This window comes from Spermophilus citellus, assembly GCF_964194105.1.
Source record: "Spermophilus citellus genome assembly, contig: SCAFFOLD_594, whole genome shotgun sequence".
In the NCBI taxonomy this organism is placed as follows: Eukaryota; Metazoa; Chordata; class Mammalia; order Rodentia; family Sciuridae; genus Spermophilus; species Spermophilus citellus.
In genome coordinates, this window is record NW_027672835.1 from 40259 (window position 1) to 60068 (window position 19810).

Consider the following 19810-nt stretch of genomic DNA (forward strand, 5'->3'; position numbering starts at 1 on the left):
TCCCCCGAGCCTGTCCTCCTTGGATACTGCTCTCCACTGCAACTGGCTCCCAGCCAGGTGCCAGGTGCACATCCCACTGCTCCCCCGCGGGAGCCGCCCCCCCCCCCCCCACACACACACACAAGGTGAACCCCCAGAGACCCGAAGGGCTTCTGCTCCTCTGTGAGGAATGCAGGGATGGAGAATGGGTGGAGGCTGGGCTGGGGCAGGGCTTCTTGAGGCCGCCCTGGGGTTGTGCTCTCCTACTTTGGGATGCTGTGTTGCTTGGAAAGGGAACCTGCCTGACGCTGTCCACAGTCACCTCCCTCCAGCTGGGGGAGCAAGGCGGCATGGCCGCCTTTCCTCTTGGGGCTGTGAACTTTCACCCCCGCCCCAGGCCACCCCCGAGAAAGCGGGGTCTCGCCTCTGACGACCCACTGGAGCAGAGCTGAGGAAACACCGCTGCCAGTCCCAGAACTCTCTCATGAACCCACACCAGGGAACAGCTTGTCTTACTCCTTCTTAGAGAAGCTCCTGGGACGATTGCCCACAGGGACCTGGAGACCTCCTTGGCCTAGGAACCGCCACTCCCCGTCAGAGGAGATCCCCCATCGCCCCAAGTGCCAATGAACGTTGGTTCCAAATGACTCGTGCCCATTTCTTTTTTTCTAATAAACCCCCTCCGCTTTCCTTGGTTCCCTCCCATCCCACCCGGCCCCTCGCCTATTTGTCCCGAATCGCTGTGTGAGTTTGCAATCTGCAATAAAATGTGGTGGATGAGAAACTTGTCTCTCTGCTTCTGTTGGCATTTGACAGGGGCTGGATGTGGGGGAGTCGGCCAGCCTGGGAGTCAGCTAGGAGCCTCGGAGGAGGCATAGGTGGCCGAGAAAGGAGATTAGCCTGAGCCTCTCTGGTCTCTCAGGGACGGGGCTGCACTGGGGCTTCCAGAATTGGCCTCTCCAAGCCTACTTGGCCTCCTGCGACCTGGGCCGACCAAGCCAGCCAAGCCCTCACCAGAGGAGATCCCACACCCTCCACTTTCCGGAAGCCCCCAGAAACTGCCAGTTCTGGGCGTGGTCTTCCCTCTCAGGGGGAGCTCTCTGGACCACCTCTGCCCCAGGGCAGGGACAGAAGAAATGGATGGGGAAGAGAAGTGTGGGAAAGGCAGAGCCAAAGGCCCAGGAAATGGACTTGCCGGGAGGGAGGGAGAGACAACAGCGTTTCGTTTCGGGGGGGTTGTCACTTTGTGGGCAATAGAGGGATCCAGTAGGGCAACAACTGAAGAATTCCTGCCCTTAGGCTGCGGGCACACAGGTGTTCGCCACGGGACTTCTCCTCATCCTCTGCACCTTGGTGGACATTTACTCATGAGGGAAATTTCAGTCCTAAAGCGCTCTCACTCCGTTCTGCGGGGGCTCATCATTGAGGGTCACCAGGATGATCTTTTTCTGGGGTACCACGAGTGGAACTCAGGGGCACTCCACCACCGAACCACATCCCCAGCCCTTGGCATCCTCTGAGAGGCAGGGGCTCACTGACTTGCCTGTCACCTTGCCCTCACTCAGGCAGCTTTGCAACTCATGATCCTCCTGCTTCACCCTCCGGAGCCCCTGGGATTCTAGGTGTCCGTCATCCCGTTGCCTGGGGGTACTCAGGATTCACCGGAGGGTTTCAACTGCACCCACCTGTGGTGTGACTACCTCGGAACAGCAAGGTTTCAGCCGCACAGAAACCACCTGTGGAACACAGGCTGCGCTTCCATTCCTCAGAGCCAGTGCAGTGCAAGTTCGAAGGACAAATTAGAAGGAAGACCATACTGTCATAGACCTGGTCAGCAAATCAACTTAAAACGGATCTGCACTGAGCTTTCACAGGTGCATGAAGAATTATTAACATTGAACAGAAGATTCTTCGCTTTCACGGATCCCCTGGCCAATATATTTCACAACCTGGTGATTTTCACAAAAACCACACCTCTAACATTTGCACAAGTAGACATAGACACACATAGAGTATCTTTTCTTCTTTTCTTCATTTCTCTCTTTCTCTCTCACTGTTTCTCTCTCTCTCTCTCTCTCTCTCTCTCCATTTTCTCTCTCTGGTACTGAGTATTGAAGAACCAACTTTGTGCCGACGGTGGAGTAAAGTGGCAGCCCGTCCCTCAGAAAGGCATCGGTATGAAACCTCTCTTTCATCTTTTAACGCCACAGAGCCTACCTCCCCCACAAGTGACCCTTGTCCCCTGCCTACCAAGGTCCTTGTTTGGTTTCACTCCTATTTCACGTATCATTCCTTGGGCAGTATTCAGAGCAGTGATGTTGAACCCTCGTCCCTCCAACACTGGGGGCTGGAAAGTTCTTCCTGAATCAGGGCCATGGGAAAGAGCAGTGAAATGATGGAAATGGGTGTGAGATCCCTTCCCGTCCCGATCTTCCCGAATGGAAGCATTTCTTCGAACAAAGCCACCGCCGCCCTCCCTTCCAACCCCAGACGACCGGATCTGGCCAGCACACTGTTTGTGGCTTGGGCATCGGAGTCCAAGGGGAAGCACGGCGAAGGCGAGAATGGCGAGGTTCTCACTAGTTGTGACTCCCAAGGGACGGGGGAAACCCTATCCCTAGTCCGGCATGCAAACAATCTCATCTCGGGAAGCTTCTGGTCCCGGCCTTGGAGCTCTTTCTTCCCTCTGGCTAAATCTTGACAAGGGCCTAGGTCCGGGAGGCCAGGTAAACTAGCTCCAAACCCCACAGACAGAACACATGGGAATCAACAGGGATTTCCAGCTGTTGGTTTGGTGGTGTCTTGAGGCTAGGAGGACACCCAGTAGGACAGGGAGCTGAAACACCTCAGGGCGCCTTCCCTGTCTGTGGGCTACTCCCAGTGCAACTCCTCCCGCCCTTGGAAAACTGGCCTAGCAGGAGGAAACCAAAGAGAGCAAAGCCAGATCCCTTGGAACCCAGGTTTTCTGCTATGCTCCTGGATGCTAGCCACACTACACCTCCTTTCTCAGAGACTTTCTGAAAGTTCCTGGTGTTTTCTGGTTTGAGGATGGCTGCGAACTTGCGAAGCTTCAGTTCCAAAGGATAGCAAGAAGTAGGTAGCTTGAGAGAGGCCCGGGTCCCGGTGGGAGCTTTGGGGCCCCGCCTATAATCCCAGCTAGTGCAGAGGCTGCCCCAGGAGGACGGCCGGCTCCGAGCAACTCATGGAGACCCTGGATGTCAAGAAAGGACAGGACAGGACTGGGGACGTGGCTCAGCGGTCGAGTGGGAATGACGTCCATCCCCCTCATCCAACCACCCCACCCAAATCCAATCCCCCACCCCCCAAGCCAAACAGAGCAACAGAGCCGAAGATAGAAAGCGATATTATCCATGGGAGAAGACACGGGTCCCAGTCCTAAGACACAAATATAAGGGAAGGAAGAGTCTGGATTTGGGTCCTTAGGTCAAGTCGGGAAGGGAGGAGGAGGGGTGTCAGTCGGGATTGGGAGGGGCTCGGGTCCTGGTCTTCCCAGCCCACCTGTCTGCAGCAGGTGTGTCCCTGTGCTCCAGGGCTGAGGGATTCTAGGTGTATGCCACAGGGCCCTGTTCATGGGAAAAGTGCATCCCGCCCACATCGTGTCCTCAGGTTGTCCACAGGCCAGCGAGGGCTCCCAGAGAAGACGAGAGAAGAGAAGCCTGAGCTCAGGCAAACAGAGGCCCCCAGGGATGGCAGACTCTAGGGACACATGGCTCCTGGTGCTTTGCGCTCTCTTGGGCACTCCAACTCTCCCAGCTGGACTTTCTTCCTGGGTCGTCCTGAGACAATGAGGGTTGGGAGGCTATAGAATCTGCGGGGGTGGGGGTGGGTTTGGGGGTGGGTGGGTCGGGGTGTGTGTGGGTGGGGGGGCGGGGGGGGGCGATTGTATGTAGCGAGTTCTCTGGGAAAAGCTCAGGGTAGAGAACCTGGCTCTGAGCTTGGAAAGCAGGAGGTCTTCTCGGACTCAGGCCCCTCCCTTTTCCTACAGGTGAAAGGCGGGGCCTCAGGCTGCTGTGGTTTGGCTCCAAGGCAATGGAATTAGGTGCACACCAGACAGGAAGGCCCGCCCACCCTGGGCTATAAGAGGGCTGAGGGGCAGGGCCCGGCCTTCATTGCTAGGAACCAGGCGAGGAGAGCAGCCCCACTGGAGAGAGCTGCAGGACTTGGAGACACCATGATCGGGAAGCCTAGCGCCCAGGACTCCTTCTCAGCCGGGTGCCCAGAGGCTCAGAGGGCGGCTAGGGAGGCAGCTTTGCCCAGCCAGCATGGATGCTGGCCCCTTGTCGTGCCCAGGGAAGCCCACACCTGCGCCAAGGCTCCAGGATTTCTTGTCATCAAGACGGACCAGCCGAGGAGGGGCCCAGCTCTGCCCCCGGGCTGGCCCAAGCCCAATCAGGAGGTGTGTGACCCTGGCGCCAGGCCTGCCCAGAGGAAAGAGTGCTGCTGGCTGCTGCCTGACCAGCCACCCAGCGAGAAGTCCACCTCTTGGCCAGTCGTCGTCTTCTTGCCCCCCATGGAAAAGAGGAGGAGGAACTTCCCGGTAGACAACCCAGGCTTCGCCGAGGCCAGTACCAAGAGGACCTGTAGGAGCAGCAGCAGCGTCCAGTCTGATAACGGTGCGCAGCTCAGCAGTGGGCCACAGATGTGCCTGCTCTCAGGAGCGGAAAGCAAGCTCACCACCGTGGCCTCCAGGCGGAGAGGTCGTGGGACATCATTGGGGAAATTCAGGAGAGCCAGTGTGAACAAAGCATCCGAGGGACGGATTTCCACGGCCCTGCGCCAAGGCTACTTCAGCCTTTTCCTGGCGGAGTGTCACAAGTTCTCGCGGCCCCAGGAGGCGGTGGAGAGGGCGTGGAGCGAGGAGCAGATGGCTTACCACAGCAGCCCCAGCGAGGATATCTACGTGCGCCTGGCCCTGAAGGTGCTCGGGAAGCTGAGGGGTCTGGTGCCCAGCGTGGTGCCGGGTCTGCACAGGGCAGCCCTGTACAGCCGCCTCCGGGACTACGTGCTGAGCCAGGAGCAGCTCCAGGGGCACGGCTACCCCTTCCCCCACCCGCAGAAACCGGGGCCGCCTTGCTCTCGGGCGCGCTGGACAAGCCCAGGCAGGGGCTGAGGATCTGCTGCCGCTGTGGCTCCCAGTACGCCGTGTCCTCCTCGGGCGGCTGTGTCAGCGCCGACCCGTGTCACTATCACTGGGGACGGCTCCAACACCAACCCGTGGCCGCTGGCTGGGAGAGCCGCTACTCCTGCTGCTTCGCGCCTGCGGGCTCCAGGGGCTGTGAGGTGGCCAGGCAACACGTCCGCGATGGCAGGAAGGAAGACCTGCAAGGATTCCTGAGGACTGTGGAGAAACCCTTGAGGGAGGACGCCCACCCAGGAGTCTACGCCCTGGACTGCGAGATGTGCTACACCACACACGGGCTGGAGCTGACGCGCGTCACCGTGGTGGACACCGAGATGCGGGTCGTCTACGACACCTTCGTCAAGCCCGACAACCAGATCGTCGACTACAACACCAGGTTTTCGGGGGTGACCCAGGACCACCTGGCCTCCTGCCCCACCAGGCTGCCCCACGTGCAGACTGCCCTGCTGAGCCTGTTCAGCGCCCACACCATCCTTATCGGACACAGCCTCCAGTGCGACCTGCTGGCCCTGAAGCTCATCCACCACTCCGTGGTGGACACGGCTGTGCTCTTCCCGCATCCCCGCGGCCTCCCCTACAAGTGCTCCTTGCGCAGCCTCATGGCCCGCTACCTCGGCCGCAGCATCCAGACCAGCGCCAGCGGACACAGCCCTAGGGAGGACGCCAGCGCCTGCATGCACCTAGTGCTCTGGAAGTTGCAAGAAGATTCCGCCCACAAGGACACCCTCGGACCCCTGCCCTCCGTCTGACCCGCTCTCCTGCACCTCTTCTGGCCTCGCCTTGGACTCAGGCCTCCACCGAAAACTGCAGGAAATCTCCAGAGCCAACCCCCTCCACTTCCTCAAGACACACGGGGACCGGCCCAGGAGGAGACACAACCAAAAGCTCAGACTCACCCCTAGCTGCCCCTTTCCATCCATTCCCCCGAGCCTGTCCTCCTTGGATACTGCTCTCCACTGCAACTGGCTCCCAGCCAGGTGCCAGGTGCACATCCCACTGCTCCCCCGCGGGAGCCGCCCCCCCCCCCCCCACACACACACAAGGTGAACCCCCAGAGACCCGAAGGGCTTCTGCTCCTCTGTGAGGAATGCAGGGATGGAGAATGGGTGGAGGCTGGGCTGGGGCAGGGCTTCTTGAGGCCGCCCTGGGGTTGTGCTCTCCTACTTTGGGATGCTGTGTTGCTTGGAAAGGGAACCTGCCTGACGCTGTCCACAGTCACCTCCCTCCAGCTGGGGGAGCAAGGCGGCATGGCCGCCTTTCCTCTTGGGGCTGTGAACTTTCACCCCCGCCCCAGGCCACCCCCGAGAAAGCGGGGTCTCGCCTCTGACGACCCACTGGAGCAGAGCTGAGGAAACACCGCTGCCAGTCCCAGAACTCTCTCATGAACCCACACCAGGGAACAGCTTGTCTTACTCCTTCTTAGAGAAGCTCCTGGGACGATTGCCCACAGGGACCTGGAGACCTCCTTGGCCTAGGAACCGCCACTCCCCGTCAGAGGAGATCCCCCATCGCCCCAAGTGCCAATGAACGTTGGTTCCAAATGACTCGTGCCCATTTCTTTTTTTCTAATAAAACCCCTCCGCTTTCCTTGGTTCCCTCCCATCCCACCCGGCCCCTCGCCTATTTGTCCCGAATCGCTGTGTGAGTTTGCAATCTGCAATAAAATGTGGTGGATGAGAAACTTGTCTCTCTGCTTCTGTTGGCATTTGACAGGGGCTGGATGTGGGGGAGTCGGCCAGCCTGGGAGTCAGCTAGGAGCCTCGGAGGAGGCATAGGTGGCCGAGAAAGGAGATTAGCCTGAGCCTCTCTGGTCTCTCAGGGACGGGGCTGCACTGGGGCTTCCAGAATTGGCCTCTCCAAGCCTACTTGGCCTCCTGCGACCTGGGCCGACCAAGCCAGCCAAGCCCTCACCAGAGGAGATCCCACACCCTCCACTTTCCGGAAGCCCCCAGAAACTGCCAGTTCTGGGCGTGGTCTTCCCTCTCAGGGGGAGCTCTCTGGACCACCTCTGCCCCAGGGCAGGGACAGAAGAAATGGATGGGGAAGAGAAGTGTGGGAAAGGCAGAGCCAAAGGCCCAGGAAATGGACTTGCCGGGAGGGAGGGAGAGACAACAGCGTTTCGTTTCGGGGGGGTTGTCACTTTGTGGGCAATAGAGGGATCCAGTAGGGCAACAACTGAAGAATTCCTGCCCTTAGGCTGCGGGCACACAGGTGTTCGCCACGGGACTTCTCCTCATCCTCTGCACCTTGGTGGACATTTACTCATGAGGGAAATTTCAGTCCTAAAGCGCTCTCACTCCGTTCTGCGGGGGCTCATCATTGAGGGTCACCAGGATGATCTTTTTCTGGGGTACCACGAGTGGAACTCAGGGGCACTCCACCACCGAACCACATCCCCAGCCCTTGGCATCCTCTGAGAGGCAGGGGCTCACTGACTTGCCTGTCACCTTGCCCTCACTCAGGCAGCTTTGCAACTCATGATCCTCCTGCTTCACCCTCCGGAGCCCCTGGGATTCTAGGTGTCCGTCATCCCGTTGCCTGGGGGTACTCAGGATTCACCGGAGGGTTTCAACTGCACCCACCTGTGGTGTGACTACCTCGGAACAGCAAGGTTTCAGCCGCACAGAAACCACCTGTGGAACACAGGCTGCGCTTCCATTCCTCAGAGCCAGTGCAGTGCAAGTTCGAAGGACAAATTAGAAGGAAGACCATACTGTCATAGACCTGGTCAGCAAATCAACTTAAAACGGATCTGCACTGAGCTTTCACAGGTGCATGAAGAATTATTAACATTGAACAGAAGATTCTTCGCTTTCACGGATCCCCTGGCCAATATATTTCACAACCTGGTGATTTTCACAAAAACCACACCTCTAACATTTGCACAAGTAGACATAGACACACATAGAGTATCTTTTCTTCTTTTCTTCATTTCTCTCTTTCTCTCTCACTGTTTCTCTCTCTCTCTCTCTCTCTCTCTCCATTTTCTCTCTCTGGTACTGAGTATTGAAGAACCAACTTTGTGCCGACGGTGGAGTAAAGTGGCAGCCCGTCCCTCAGAAAGGCATCGGTATGAAACCTCTCTTTCATCTTTTAACGCCACAGAGCCTACCTCCCCCACAAGTGACCCTTGTCCCCTGCCTACCAAGGTCCTTGTTTGGTTTCACTCCTATTTCACGTATCATTCCTTGGGCAGTATTCAGAGCAGTGATGTTGAACCCTCGTCCCTCCAACACTGGGGGCTGGAAAGTTCTTCCTGAATCAGGGCCATGGGAAAGAGCAGTGAAATGATGGAAATGGGTGTGAGATCCCTTCCCGTCCCGATCTTCCCGAATGGAAGCATTTCTTCGAACAAAGCCACCGCCGCCCTCCCTTCCAACCCCAGACGACCGGATCTGGCCAGCACACTGTTTGTGGCTTGGGCATCGGAGTCCAAGGGGAAGCACGGCGAAGGCGAGAATGGCGAGGTTCTCACTAGTTGTGACTCCCAAGGGACGGGGGAAACCCTATCCCTAGTCCGGCATGCAAACAATCTCATCTCGGGAAGCTTCTGGTCCCGGCCTTGGAGCTCTTTCTTCCCTCTGGCTAAATCTTGACAAGGGCCTAGGTCCGGGAGGCCAGGTAAACTAGCTCCAAACCCCACAGACAGAACACATGGGAATCAACAGGGATTTCCAGCTGTTGGTTTGGTGGTGTCTTGAGGCTAGGAGGACACCCAGTAGGACAGGGAGCTGAAACACCTCAGGGCGCCTTCCCTGTCTGTGGGCTACTCCCAGTGCAACTCCTCCCGCCCTTGGAAAACTGGCCTAGCAGGAGGAAACCAAAGAGAGCAAAGCCAGATCCCTTGGAACCCAGGTTTTCTGCTATGCTCCTGGATGCTAGCCACACTACACCTCCTTTCTCAGAGACTTTCTGAAAGTTCCTGGTGTTTTCTGGTTTGAGGATGGCTGCGAACTTGCGAAGCTTCAGTTCCAAAGGATAGCAAGAAGTAGGTAGCTTGAGAGAGGCCCGGGTCCCGGTGGGAGCTTTGGGGCCCCGCCTATAATCCCAGCTAGTGCAGAGGCTGCCCCAGGAGGACGGCCGGCTCCGAGCAACTCATGGAGACCCTGGATGTCAAGAAAGGACAGGACAGGACTGGGGACGTGGCTCAGCGGTCGAGTGGGAATGACGTCCATCCCCCTCATCCAACCACCCCACCCAAATCCAATCCCCCACCCCCCAAGCCAAACAGAGCAACAGAGCCGAAGATAGAAAGCGATATTATCCATGGGAGAAGACACGGGTCCCAGTCCTAAGACACAAATATAAGGGAAGGAAGAGTCTGGATTTGGGTCCTTAGGTCAAGTCGGGAAGGGAGGAGGAGGGGTGTCAGTCGGGATTGGGAGGGGCTCGGGTCCTGGTCTTCCCAGCCCACCTGTCTGCAGCAGGTGTGTCCCTGTGCTCCAGGGCTGAGGGATTCTAGGTGTATGCCACAGGGCCCTGTTCATGGGAAAAGTGCATCCCGCCCACATCGTGTCCTCAGGTTGTCCACAGGCCAGCGAGGGCTCCCAGAGAAGACGAGAGAAGAGAAGCCTGAGCTCAGGCAAACAGAGGCCCCCAGGGATGGCAGACTCTAGGGACACATGGCTCCTGGTGCTTTGCGCTCTCTTGGGCACTCCAACTCTCCCAGCTGGACTTTCTTCCTGGGTCGTCCTGAGACAATGAGGGTTGGGAGGCTATAGAATCTGCGGGGGTGGGGGTGGGTTTGGGGGTGGGTGGGTCGGGGTGTGTGTGGGTGGGGGGGCGGGGGGGGCGATTGTATGTAGCGAGTTCTCTGGGAAAAGCTCAGGGTAGAGAACCTGGCTCTGAGCTTGGAAAGCAGGAGGTCTTCTCGGACTCAGGCCCCTCCCTTTTCCTACAGGTGAAAGGCGGGGCCTCAGGCTGCTGTGGTTTGGCTCCAAGGCAATGGAATTAGGTGCACACCAGACAGGAAGGCCCGCCCACCCTGGGCTATAAGAGGGCTGAGGGGCAGGGCCCGGCCTTCATTGCTAGGAACCAGGCGAGGAGAGCAGCCCCACTGGAGAGAGCTGCAGGACTTGGAGACACCATGATCGGGAAGCCTAGCGCCCAGGACTCCTTCTCAGCCGGGTGCCCAGAGGCTCAGAGGGCGGCTAGGGAGGCAGCTTTGCCCAGCCAGCATGGATGCTGGCCCCTTGTCGTGCCCAGGGAAGCCCACACCTGCGCCAAGGCTCCAGGATTTCTTGTCATCAAGACGGACCAGCCGAGGAGGGGCCCAGCTCTGCCCCCGGGCTGGCCCAAGCCCAATCAGGAGGTGTGTGACCCTGGCGCCAGGCCTGCCCAGAGGAAAGAGTGCTGCTGGCTGCTGCCTGACCAGCCACCCAGCGAGAAGTCCACCTCTTGGCCAGTCGTCGTCTTCTTGCCCCCCATGGAAAAGAGGAGGAGGAACTTCCCGGTAGACAACCCAGGCTTCGCCGAGGCCAGTACCTGTAGGAGGACCTGTAGGAGCAGCAGCAGCGTCCAGTCTGATAACGGTGCGCAGCTCAGCAGTGGGCCACAGATGTGCCTGCTCTCAGGAGCGGAAAGCAAGCTCACCACCGTGGCCTCCAGGCGGAGAGGTCGTGGGACATCATTGGGGAAATTCAGGAGAGCCAGTGTGAACAAAGCATCCGAGGGACGGATTTCCACGGCCCTGCGCCAAGGCTACTTCAGCCTTTTCCTGGCGGAGTGTCACAAGTTCTCGCGGCCCCAGGAGGCGGTGGAGAGGGCGTGGAGCGAGGAGCAGATGGCTTACCACAGCAGCCCCAGCGAGGATATCTACGTGCGCCTGGCCCTGAAGGTGCTCGGGAAGCTGAGGGGTCTGGTGCCCAGCGTGGTGCCGGGTCTGCACAGGGCAGCCCTGTACAGCCGCCTCCGGGACTACGTGCTGAGCCAGGAGCAGCTCCAGGGGCACGGCTACCCCTTCCCCCACCCGCAGAAACCGGGGCCGCCTTGCTCTCGGGCGCGCTGGACAAGCCCAGGCAGGGGCTGAGGATCTGCTGCCGCTGTGGCTCCCAGTACGCCGTGTCCTCCTCGGGCGGCTGTGTCAGCGCCGACCCGTGTCACTATCACTGGGGACGGCTCCAACACCAACCCGTGGCCGCTGGCTGGGAGAGCCGCTACTCCTGCTGCTTCGCGCCTGCGGGCTCCAGGGGCTGTGAGGTGGCCAGGCAACACGTCCGCGATGGCAGGAAGGAAGACCTGCAAGGATTCCTGAGGACTGTGGAGAAACCCTTGAGGGAGGACGCCCACCCAGGAGTCTACGCCCTGGACTGCGAGATGTGCTACACCACACACGGGCTGGAGCTGACGCGCGTCACCGTGGTGGACACCGAGATGCGGGTCGTCTACGACACCTTCGTCAAGCCCGACAACCAGATCGTCGACTACAACACCAGGTTTTCGGGGGTGACCCAGGACCACCTGGCCTCCTGCCCCACCAGGCTGCCCCACGTGCAGACTGCCCTGCTGAGCCTGTTCAGCGCCCACACCATCCTTATCGGACACAGCCTCCAGTGCGACCTGCTGGCCCTGAAGCTCATCCACCACTCCGTGGTGGACACGGCTGTGCTCTTCCCGCATCCCCGCGGCCTCCCCTACAAGTGCTCCTTGCGCAGCCTCATGGCCCGCTACCTCGGCCGCAGCATCCAGACCAGCGCCAGCGGACACAGCCCTAGGGAGGACGCCAGCGCCTGCATGCACCTAGTGCTCTGGAAGTTGCAAGAAGATTCCGCCCACAAGGACACCCTCGGACCCCTGCCCTCCGTCTGACCCGCTCTCCTGCACCTCTTCTGGCCTCGCCTTGGACTCAGGCCTCCACCGAAAACTGCAGGAAATCTCCAGAGCCAACCCCCTCCACTTCCTCAAGACACACGGGGACCGGCCCAGGAGGAGACACAACCAAAAGCTCAGACTCACCCCTAGCTGCCCCTTTCCATCCATTCCCCCGAGCCTGTCCTCCTTGGATACTGCTCTCCACTGCAACTGGCTCCCAGCCAGGTGCCAGGTGCACATCCCACTGCTCCCCCGCGGGAGCCGCCCCCCCCCCCCCCACACACACACAAGGTGAACCCCCAGAGACCCGAAGGGCTTCTGCTCCTCTGTGAGGAATGCAGGGATGGAGAATGGGTGGAGGCTGGGCTGGGGCAGGGCTTCTTGAGGCCGCCCTGGGGTTGTGCTCTCCTACTTTGGGATGCTGTGTTGCTTGGAAAGGGAACCTGCCTGACGCTGTCCACAGTCACCTCCCTCCAGCTGGGGGAGCAAGGCGGCATGGCCGCCTTTCCTCTTGGGGCTGTGAACTTTCACCCCCGCCCCAGGCCACCCCCGAGAAAGCGGGGTCTCGCCTCTGACGACCCACTGGAGCAGAGCTGAGGAAACACCGCTGCCAGTCCCAGAACTCTCTCATGAACCCACACCAGGGAACAGCTTGTCTTACTCCTTCTTAGAGAAGCTCCTGGGACGATTGCCCACAGGGACCTGGAGACCTCCTTGGCCTAGGAACCGCCACTCCCCGTCAGAGGAGATCCCCCATCGCCCCAAGTGCCAATGAACGTTGGTTCCAAATGACTCGTGCCCATTTCTTTTTTTCTAATAAAACCCCTCCGCTTTCCTTGGTTCCCTCCCATCCCACCCGGCCCCTCGCCTATTTGTCCCGAATCGCTGTGTGAGTTTGCAATCTGCAATAAAATGTGGTGGATGAGAAACTTGTCTCTCTGCTTCTGTTGGCATTTGACAGGGGCTGGATGTGGGGGAGTCGGCCAGCCTGGGAGTCAGCTAGGAGCCTCGGAGGAGGCATAGGTGGCCGAGAAAGGAGATTAGCCTGAGCCTCTCTGGTCTCTCAGGGACGGGGCTGCACTGGGGCTTCCAGAATTGGCCTCTCCAAGCCTACTTGGCCTCCTGCGACCTGGGCCGACCAAGCCAGCCAAGCCCTCACCAGAGGAGATCCCACACCCTCCACTTTCCGGAAGCCCCCAGAAACTGCCAGTTCTGGGCGTGGTCTTCCCTCTCAGGGGGAGCTCTCTGGACCACCTCTGCCCCAGGGCAGGGACAGAAGAAATGGATGGGGAAGAGAAGTGTGGGAAAGGCAGAGCCAAAGGCCCAGGAAATGGACTTGCCGGGAGGGAGGGAGAGACAACAGCGTTTCGTTTCGGGGGGGTTGTCACTTTGTGGGCAATAGAGGGATCCAGTAGGGCAACAACTGAAGAATTCCTGCCCTTAGGCTGCGGGCACACAGGTGTTCGCCACGGGACTTCTCCTCATCCTCTGCACCTTGGTGGACATTTACTCATGAGGGAAATTTCAGTCCTAAAGCGCTCTCACTCCGTTCTGCGGGGGCTCATCATTGAGGGTCACCAGGATGATCTTTTTCTGGGGTACCACGAGTGGAACTCAGGGGCACTCCACCACCGAACCACATCCCCAGCCCTTGGCATCCTCTGAGAGGCAGGGGCTCACTGACTTGCCTGTCACCTTGCCCTCACTCAGGCAGCTTTGCAACTCATGATCCTCCTGCTTCACCCTCCGGAGCCCCTGGGATTCTAGGTGTCCGTCATCCCGTTGCCTGGGGGTACTCAGGATTCACCGGAGGGTTTCAACTGCACCCACCTGTGGTGTGACTACCTCGGAACAGCAAGGTTTCAGCCGCACAGAAACCACCTGTGGAACACAGGCTGCGCTTCCATTCCTCAGAGCCAGTGCAGTGCAAGTTCGAAGGACAAATTAGAAGGAAGACCATACTGTCATAGACCTGGTCAGCAAATCAACTTAAAACGGATCTGCACTGAGCTTTCACAGGTGCATGAAGAATTATTAACATTGAACAGAAGATTCTTCGCTTTCACGGATCCCCTGGCCAATATATTTCACAACCTGGTGATTTTCACAAAAACCACACCTCTAACATTTGCACAAGTAGACATAGACACACATAGAGTATCTTTTCTTCTTTTCTTCATTTCTCTCTTTCTCTCTCACTGTTTCTCTCTCTCTCTCTCTCTCTCTCTCTCCATTTTCTCTCTCTGGTACTGAGTATTGAAGAACCAACTTTGTGCCGACGGTGGAGTAAAGTGGCAGCCCGTCCCTCAGAAAGGCATCGGTATGAAACCTCTCTTTCATCTTTTAACGCCACAGAGCCTACCTCCCCCACAAGTGACCCTTGTCCCCTGCCTACCAAGGTCCTTGTTTGGTTTCACTCCTATTTCACGTATCATTCCTTGGGCAGTATTCAGAGCAGTGATGTTGAACCCTCGTCCCTCCAACACTGGGGGCTGGAAAGTTCTTCCTGAATCAGGGCCATGGGAAAGAGCAGTGAAATGATGGAAATGGGTGTGAGATCCCTTCCCGTCCCGATCTTCCCGAATGGAAGCATTTCTTCGAACAAAGCCACCGCCGCCCTCCCTTCCAACCCCAGACGACCGGATCTGGCCAGCACACTGTTTGTGGCTTGGGCATCGGAGTCCAAGGGGAAGCACGGCGAAGGCGAGAATGGCGAGGTTCTCACTAGTTGTGACTCCCAAGGGACGGGGGAAACCCTATCCCTAGTCCGGCATGCAAACAATCTCATCTCGGGAAGCTTCTGGTCCCGGCCTTGGAGCTCTTTCTTCCCTCTGGCTAAATCTTGACAAGGGCCTAGGTCCGGGAGGCCAGGTAAACTAGCTCCAAACCCCACAGACAGAACACATGGGAATCAACAGGGATTTCCAGCTGTTGGTTTGGTGGTGTCTTGAGGCTAGGAGGACACCCAGTAGGACAGGGAGCTGAAACACCTCAGGGCGCCTTCCCTGTCTGTGGGCTACTCCCAGTGCAACTCCTCCCGCCCTTGGAAAACTGGCCTAGCAGGAGGAAACCAAAGAGAGCAAAGCCAGATCCCTTGGAACCCAGGTTTTCTGCTATGCTCCTGGATGCTAGCCACACTACACCTCCTTTCTCAGAGACTTTCTGAAAGTTCCTGGTGTTTTCTGGTTTGAGGATGGCTGCGAACTTGCGAAGCTTCAGTTCCAAAGGATAGCAAGAAGTAGGTAGCTTGAGAGAGGCCCGGGTCCCGGTGGGAGCTTTGGGGCCCCGCCTATAATCCCAGCTAGTGCAGAGGCTGCCCCAGGAGGACGGCCGGCTCCGAGCAACTCATGGAGACCCTGGATGTCAAGAAAGGACAGGACAGGACTGGGGACGTGGCTCAGCGGTCGAGTGGGAATGACGTCCATCCCCCTCATCCAACCACCCCACCCAAATCCAATCCCCCACCCCCCAAGCCAAACAGAGCAACAGAGCCGAAGATAGAAAGCGATATTATCCATGGGAGAAGACACGGGTCCCAGTCCTAAGACACAAATATAAGGGAAGGAAGAGTCTGGATTTGGGTCCTTAGGTCAAGTCGGGAAGGGAGGAGGAGGGGTGTCAGTCGGGATTGGGAGGGGCTCGGGTCCTGGTCTTCCCAGCCCACCTGTCTGCAGCAGGTGTGTCCCTGTGCTCCAGGGCTGAGGGATTCTAGGTGTATGCCACAGGGCCCTGTTCATGGGAAAAGTGCATCCCGCCCACATCGTGTCCTCAGGTTGTCCACAGGCCAGCGAGGGCTCCCAGAGAAGACGAGAGAAGAGAAGCCTGAGCTCAGGCAAACAGAGGCCCCCAGGGATGGCAGACTCTAGGGACACATGGCTCCTGGTGCTTTGCGCTCTCTTGGGCACTCCAACTCTCCCAGCTGGACTTTCTTCCTGGGTCGTCCTGAGACAATGAGGGTTGGGAGGCTATAGAATCTGCGGGGGTGGGGGTGGGTTTGGGGGTGGGTGGGTCGGGGTGTGTGTGGGTGGGGGGGCGGGGGGGGGCGATTGTATGTAGCGAGTTCTCTGGGAAAAGCTCAGGGTAGAGAACCTGGCTCTGAGCTTGGAAAGCAGGAGGTCTTCTCGGACTCAGGCCCCTCCCTTTTCCTACAGGTGAAAGGCGGGGCCTCAGGCTGCTGTGGTTTGGCTCCAAGGCAATGGAATTAGGTGCACACCAGACAGGAAGGCCCGCCCACCCTGGGCTATAAGAGGGCTGAGGGGCAGGGCCCGGCCTTCATTGCTAGGAACCAGGCGAGGAGAGCAGCCCCACTGGAGAGAGCTGCAGGACTTGGAGACACCATGATCGGGAAGCCTAGCGCCCAGGACTCCTTCTCAGCCGGGTGCCCAGAGGCTCAGAGGGCGGCTAGGGAGGCAGCTTTGCCCAGCCAGCATGGATGCTGGCCCCTTGTCGTGCCCAGGGAAGCCCACACCTGCGCCAAGGCTCCAGGATTTCTTGTCATCAAGACGGACCAGCCGAGGAGGGGCCCAGCTCTGCCCCCGGGCTGGCCCAAGCCCAATCAGGAGGTGTGTGACCCTGGCGCCAGGCCTGCCCAGAGGAAAGAGTGCTGCTGGCTGCTGCCTGACCAGCCACCCAGCGAGAAGTCCACCTCTTGGCCAGTCGTCGTCTTCTTGCCCCCCATGGAAAAGAGGAGGAGGAACTTCCCGGTAGACAACCCAGGCTTCGCCGAGGCCAGTACCAAGAGGACCTGTAGGAGCAGCAGCAGCGTCCAGTCTGATAACGGTGCGCAGCTCAGCAGTGGGCCACAGATGTGCCTGCTCTCAGGAGCGGAAAGCAAGCTCACCACCGTGGCCTCCAGGCGGAGAGGTCGTGGGACATCATTGGGGAAATTCAGGAGAGCCAGTGTGAACAAAGCATCCGAGGGACGGATTTCCACGGCCCTGCGCCAAGGCTACTTCAGCCTTTTCCTGGCGGAGTGTCACAAGTTCTCGCGGCCCCAGGAGGCGGTGGAGAGGGCGTGGAGCGAGGAGCAGATGGCTTACCACAGCAGCCCCAGCGAGGATATCTACGTGCGCCTGGCCCTGAAGGTGCTCGGGAAGCTGAGGGGTCTGGTGCCCAGCGTGGTGCCGGGTCTGCACAGGGCAGCCCTGTACAGCCGCCTCCGGGACTACGTGCTGAGCCAGGAGCAGCTCCAGGGGCACGGCTACCCCTTCCCCCACCCGCAGAAACCGGGGCCGCCTTGCTCTCGGGCGCGCTGGACAAGCCCAGGCAGGGGCTGAGGATCTGCTGCCGCTGTGGCTCCCAGTACGCCGTGTCCTCCTCGGGCGGCTGTGTCAGCGCCGACCCGTGTCACTATCACTGGGGACGGCTCCAACACCAACCCGTGGCCGCTGGCTGGGAGAGCCGCTACTCCTGCTGCTTCGCGCCTGCGGGCTCCAGGGGCTGTGAGGTGGCCAGGCAACACGTCCGCGATGGCAGGAAGGAAGACCTGCAAGGATTCCTGAGGACTGTGGAGAAACCCTTGAGGGAGGACGCCCACCCAGGAGTCTACGCCCTGGACTGCGAGATGTGCTACACCACACACGGGCTGGAGCTGACGCGCGTCACCGTGGTGGACACCGAGATGCGGGTCGTCTACGACACCTTCGTCAAGCCCGACAACCAGATCGTCGACTACAACACCAGGTTTTCGGGGGTGACCCAGGACCACCTGGCCTCCTGCCCCACCAGGCTGCCCCACGTGCAGACTGCCCTGCTGAGCCTGTTCAGCGCCCACCACCATCCTTATCGGACACAGCCTCCAGTGCGACCTGCTGGCCCTGAAGCTCATCCACCACTCCGTGGTGGACACGGCTGTGCTCTTCCCGCATCCCCGCGGCCTCCCCTACAAGTGCTCCTTGCGCAGCCTCATGGCCCGCTACCTCGGCCGCAGCATCCAGACCAGCGCCAGCGGACACAGCCCTAGGGAGGACGCCAGCGCCTGCATGCACCTAGTGCTCTGGAAGTTGCAAGAAGATTCCGCCCACAAGGACACCCTCGGACCCCTGCCCTCCGTCTGACCCGCTCTCCTGCACCTCTTCTGGCCTCGCCTTGGACTCAGGCCTCCACCGAAAACTGCAGGAAATCTCCAGAGCCAACCCCCTCCACTTCCTCAAGACACACGGGGACCGGCCCAGGAGGAGACACAACCAAAAGCTCAGACTCACCCCTAGCTGCCCCTTTCCATCCATTCCCCCGAGCCTGTCCTCCTTGGATACTGCTCTCCACTGCAACTGGCTCCCAGCCAGGTGCCAGGTGCACATCCCACTGCTCCCCCGCGGGAGCCGCCCCCCCCCCCCCACACACACACAAGGTGAACCCCCAGAGACCCGAAGGGCTTCTGCTCCTCTGTGAGGAATGCAGGGATGGAGAATGGGTGGAGGCTGGGCTGGGGCAGGGCTTCTTGAGGCCGCCCTGGGGTTTGTGCTCTCCTACTTTGGGATGCTGTGTTGCTTGGAAAGGGAACCTGCCTGACGCTGTCCACAGTCACCTCCCTCCAGCTGGGGGAGCAAGGCGGCATGGCCGCCTTTCCTCTTGGGGCTGTGAACTTTCACCCCCGCCCCAGGCCACCCCCGAGAAAGCGGGGTCTCGCCTCTGACGACCCACTGGAGCAGAGCTGAGGAAACACCGCTGCCAGTCCCAGAACTCTCTCATGAACCCACACCAGGGAACAGCTTGTCTTACTCCTTCTTAGAGAAGCTCCTGGGACGATTGCCCACAGGGACCTGGAGACCTCCTTGGCCTAGGAACCGCCACTCCCCGTCAGAGGAGATCCCCCATCGCCCCAAGTGCCAATGAACGTTGGTTCCAAATGACTCGTGCCCATTTCTTTTTTTCTAATAAAACCCCTCCGCTTTCCTTGGTTCCCTCCCATCCCACCCGGCCCCTCGCCTATTTGTCCCGAATCGCTGTGTGAGTTTGCAATCTGCAATAAAATGTGGTGGATGAGAAACTTGTCTCTCTGCTTCTGTTGGCATTTGACAGGGGCTGGATGTGGGGGAGTCGGCCAGCCTGGGAGTCAGCTAGGAGCCTCGGAGGAGGCATAGGTGGCCGAGAAAGGAGATTAGCCTGAGCCTCTCTGGTCTCTCAGGGACGGGGCTGCACTGGGGCTTCCAGAATTGGCCTCTCCAAGCCTACTTGGCCTCCTGCGACCTGGGCCGACCAAGCCAGCCAAGCCCTCACCAGAGGAGATCCCACACCCTCCACTTTCCGGAAGCCCCCAGAAACTGCCAGTTCTGGGCGTGGTCTTCCCTCTCAGGGGGAGCTCTCTGGACCACCTCTGCCCCAGGGCAGGGACAGAAGAAATGGATGGGGAAGAGAAGTGTGGGAAAGGCAGAGCCAAAGGCCCAGGAAATGGACTTGCCGGGAGGGAGGGAGAGACAACAGCGTTTCGTTTCGGGGGGGTTGTCACTTTGTGGGCAATAGAGGGATCCAGTAGGGCAACAACTGAAGAATTCCTGCCCTTAGGCTGCGGGCACACAGGTGTTCGCCACGGGACTTCTCCTCATCCTCTGCACCTTGGTGGACATTTACTCATGAGGGAAATTTCAGTCCTAAAGCGCTCTCACTCCGTTCTGCGGGGGCTCATCATTGAGGGTCACCAGGATGATCTTTTTCTGGGTACCACGAGTGGAACTCAGGGGCACTCCACCACCGAACCACATCCCCAGCCCTTGGCATCCTCTGAGAGGCAGGGGCTCACTGACTTGCCTGTCACCTTGCCCTCACTCAGGCAGCTTTGCAACTCATGATCCTCCTGCTTCACCCTCCGGAGCCCCTGGGATTCTAGGTGTCCGTCATCCCGTTGCCTGGGGGTACTCAGGA

At 59.3% G+C, this 19810-nt stretch overlaps 3 protein-coding genes across 3 annotated transcripts; all 3 read left to right on the top strand.

Moving 5' to 3' along the window:
- Positions 1–4171: 4171 nt before the first annotated feature.
- LOC308640541 (exonuclease GOR-like) lies at positions 4172–5889 on the top strand (the record flags this gene model as incomplete). Its single annotated transcript, XM_081312410.1, has 2 exons — positions 4172–4961; positions 5057–5889. 2 exons carry the CDS (start codon positions 4172–4174, stop codon positions 5887–5889), a joined length of 1623 nt encoding a protein of 540 aa, XP_081168536.1.
- A 4337-nt stretch (positions 5890–10226) lies between these two features.
- Positions 10227–11947, top strand: LOC308640542 (exonuclease GOR-like; the record flags this gene model as incomplete). The annotated part of the gene is made up of 2 exons (XM_081312411.1): positions 10227–11019; positions 11115–11947. The coding sequence occupies 2 exons, from the start codon at positions 10227–10229 to the stop codon at positions 11945–11947; spliced, it is 1626 nt and encodes a 541-aa protein (XP_081168537.1).
- Positions 11948–16287: 4340 nt separating this feature from the next.
- On the top strand, positions 16288–18006 carry LOC308640543 (RNA exonuclease 1 homolog; the record flags this gene model as incomplete). Its single annotated transcript, XM_081312412.1, has 3 exons — positions 16288–17077; positions 17173–17632; positions 17745–18006. The coding sequence occupies 3 exons, from the start codon at positions 16288–16290 to the stop codon at positions 18004–18006; spliced, it is 1512 nt and encodes a 503-aa protein (XP_081168538.1).
- Positions 18007–19810: the final 1804 nt, after the last annotated feature.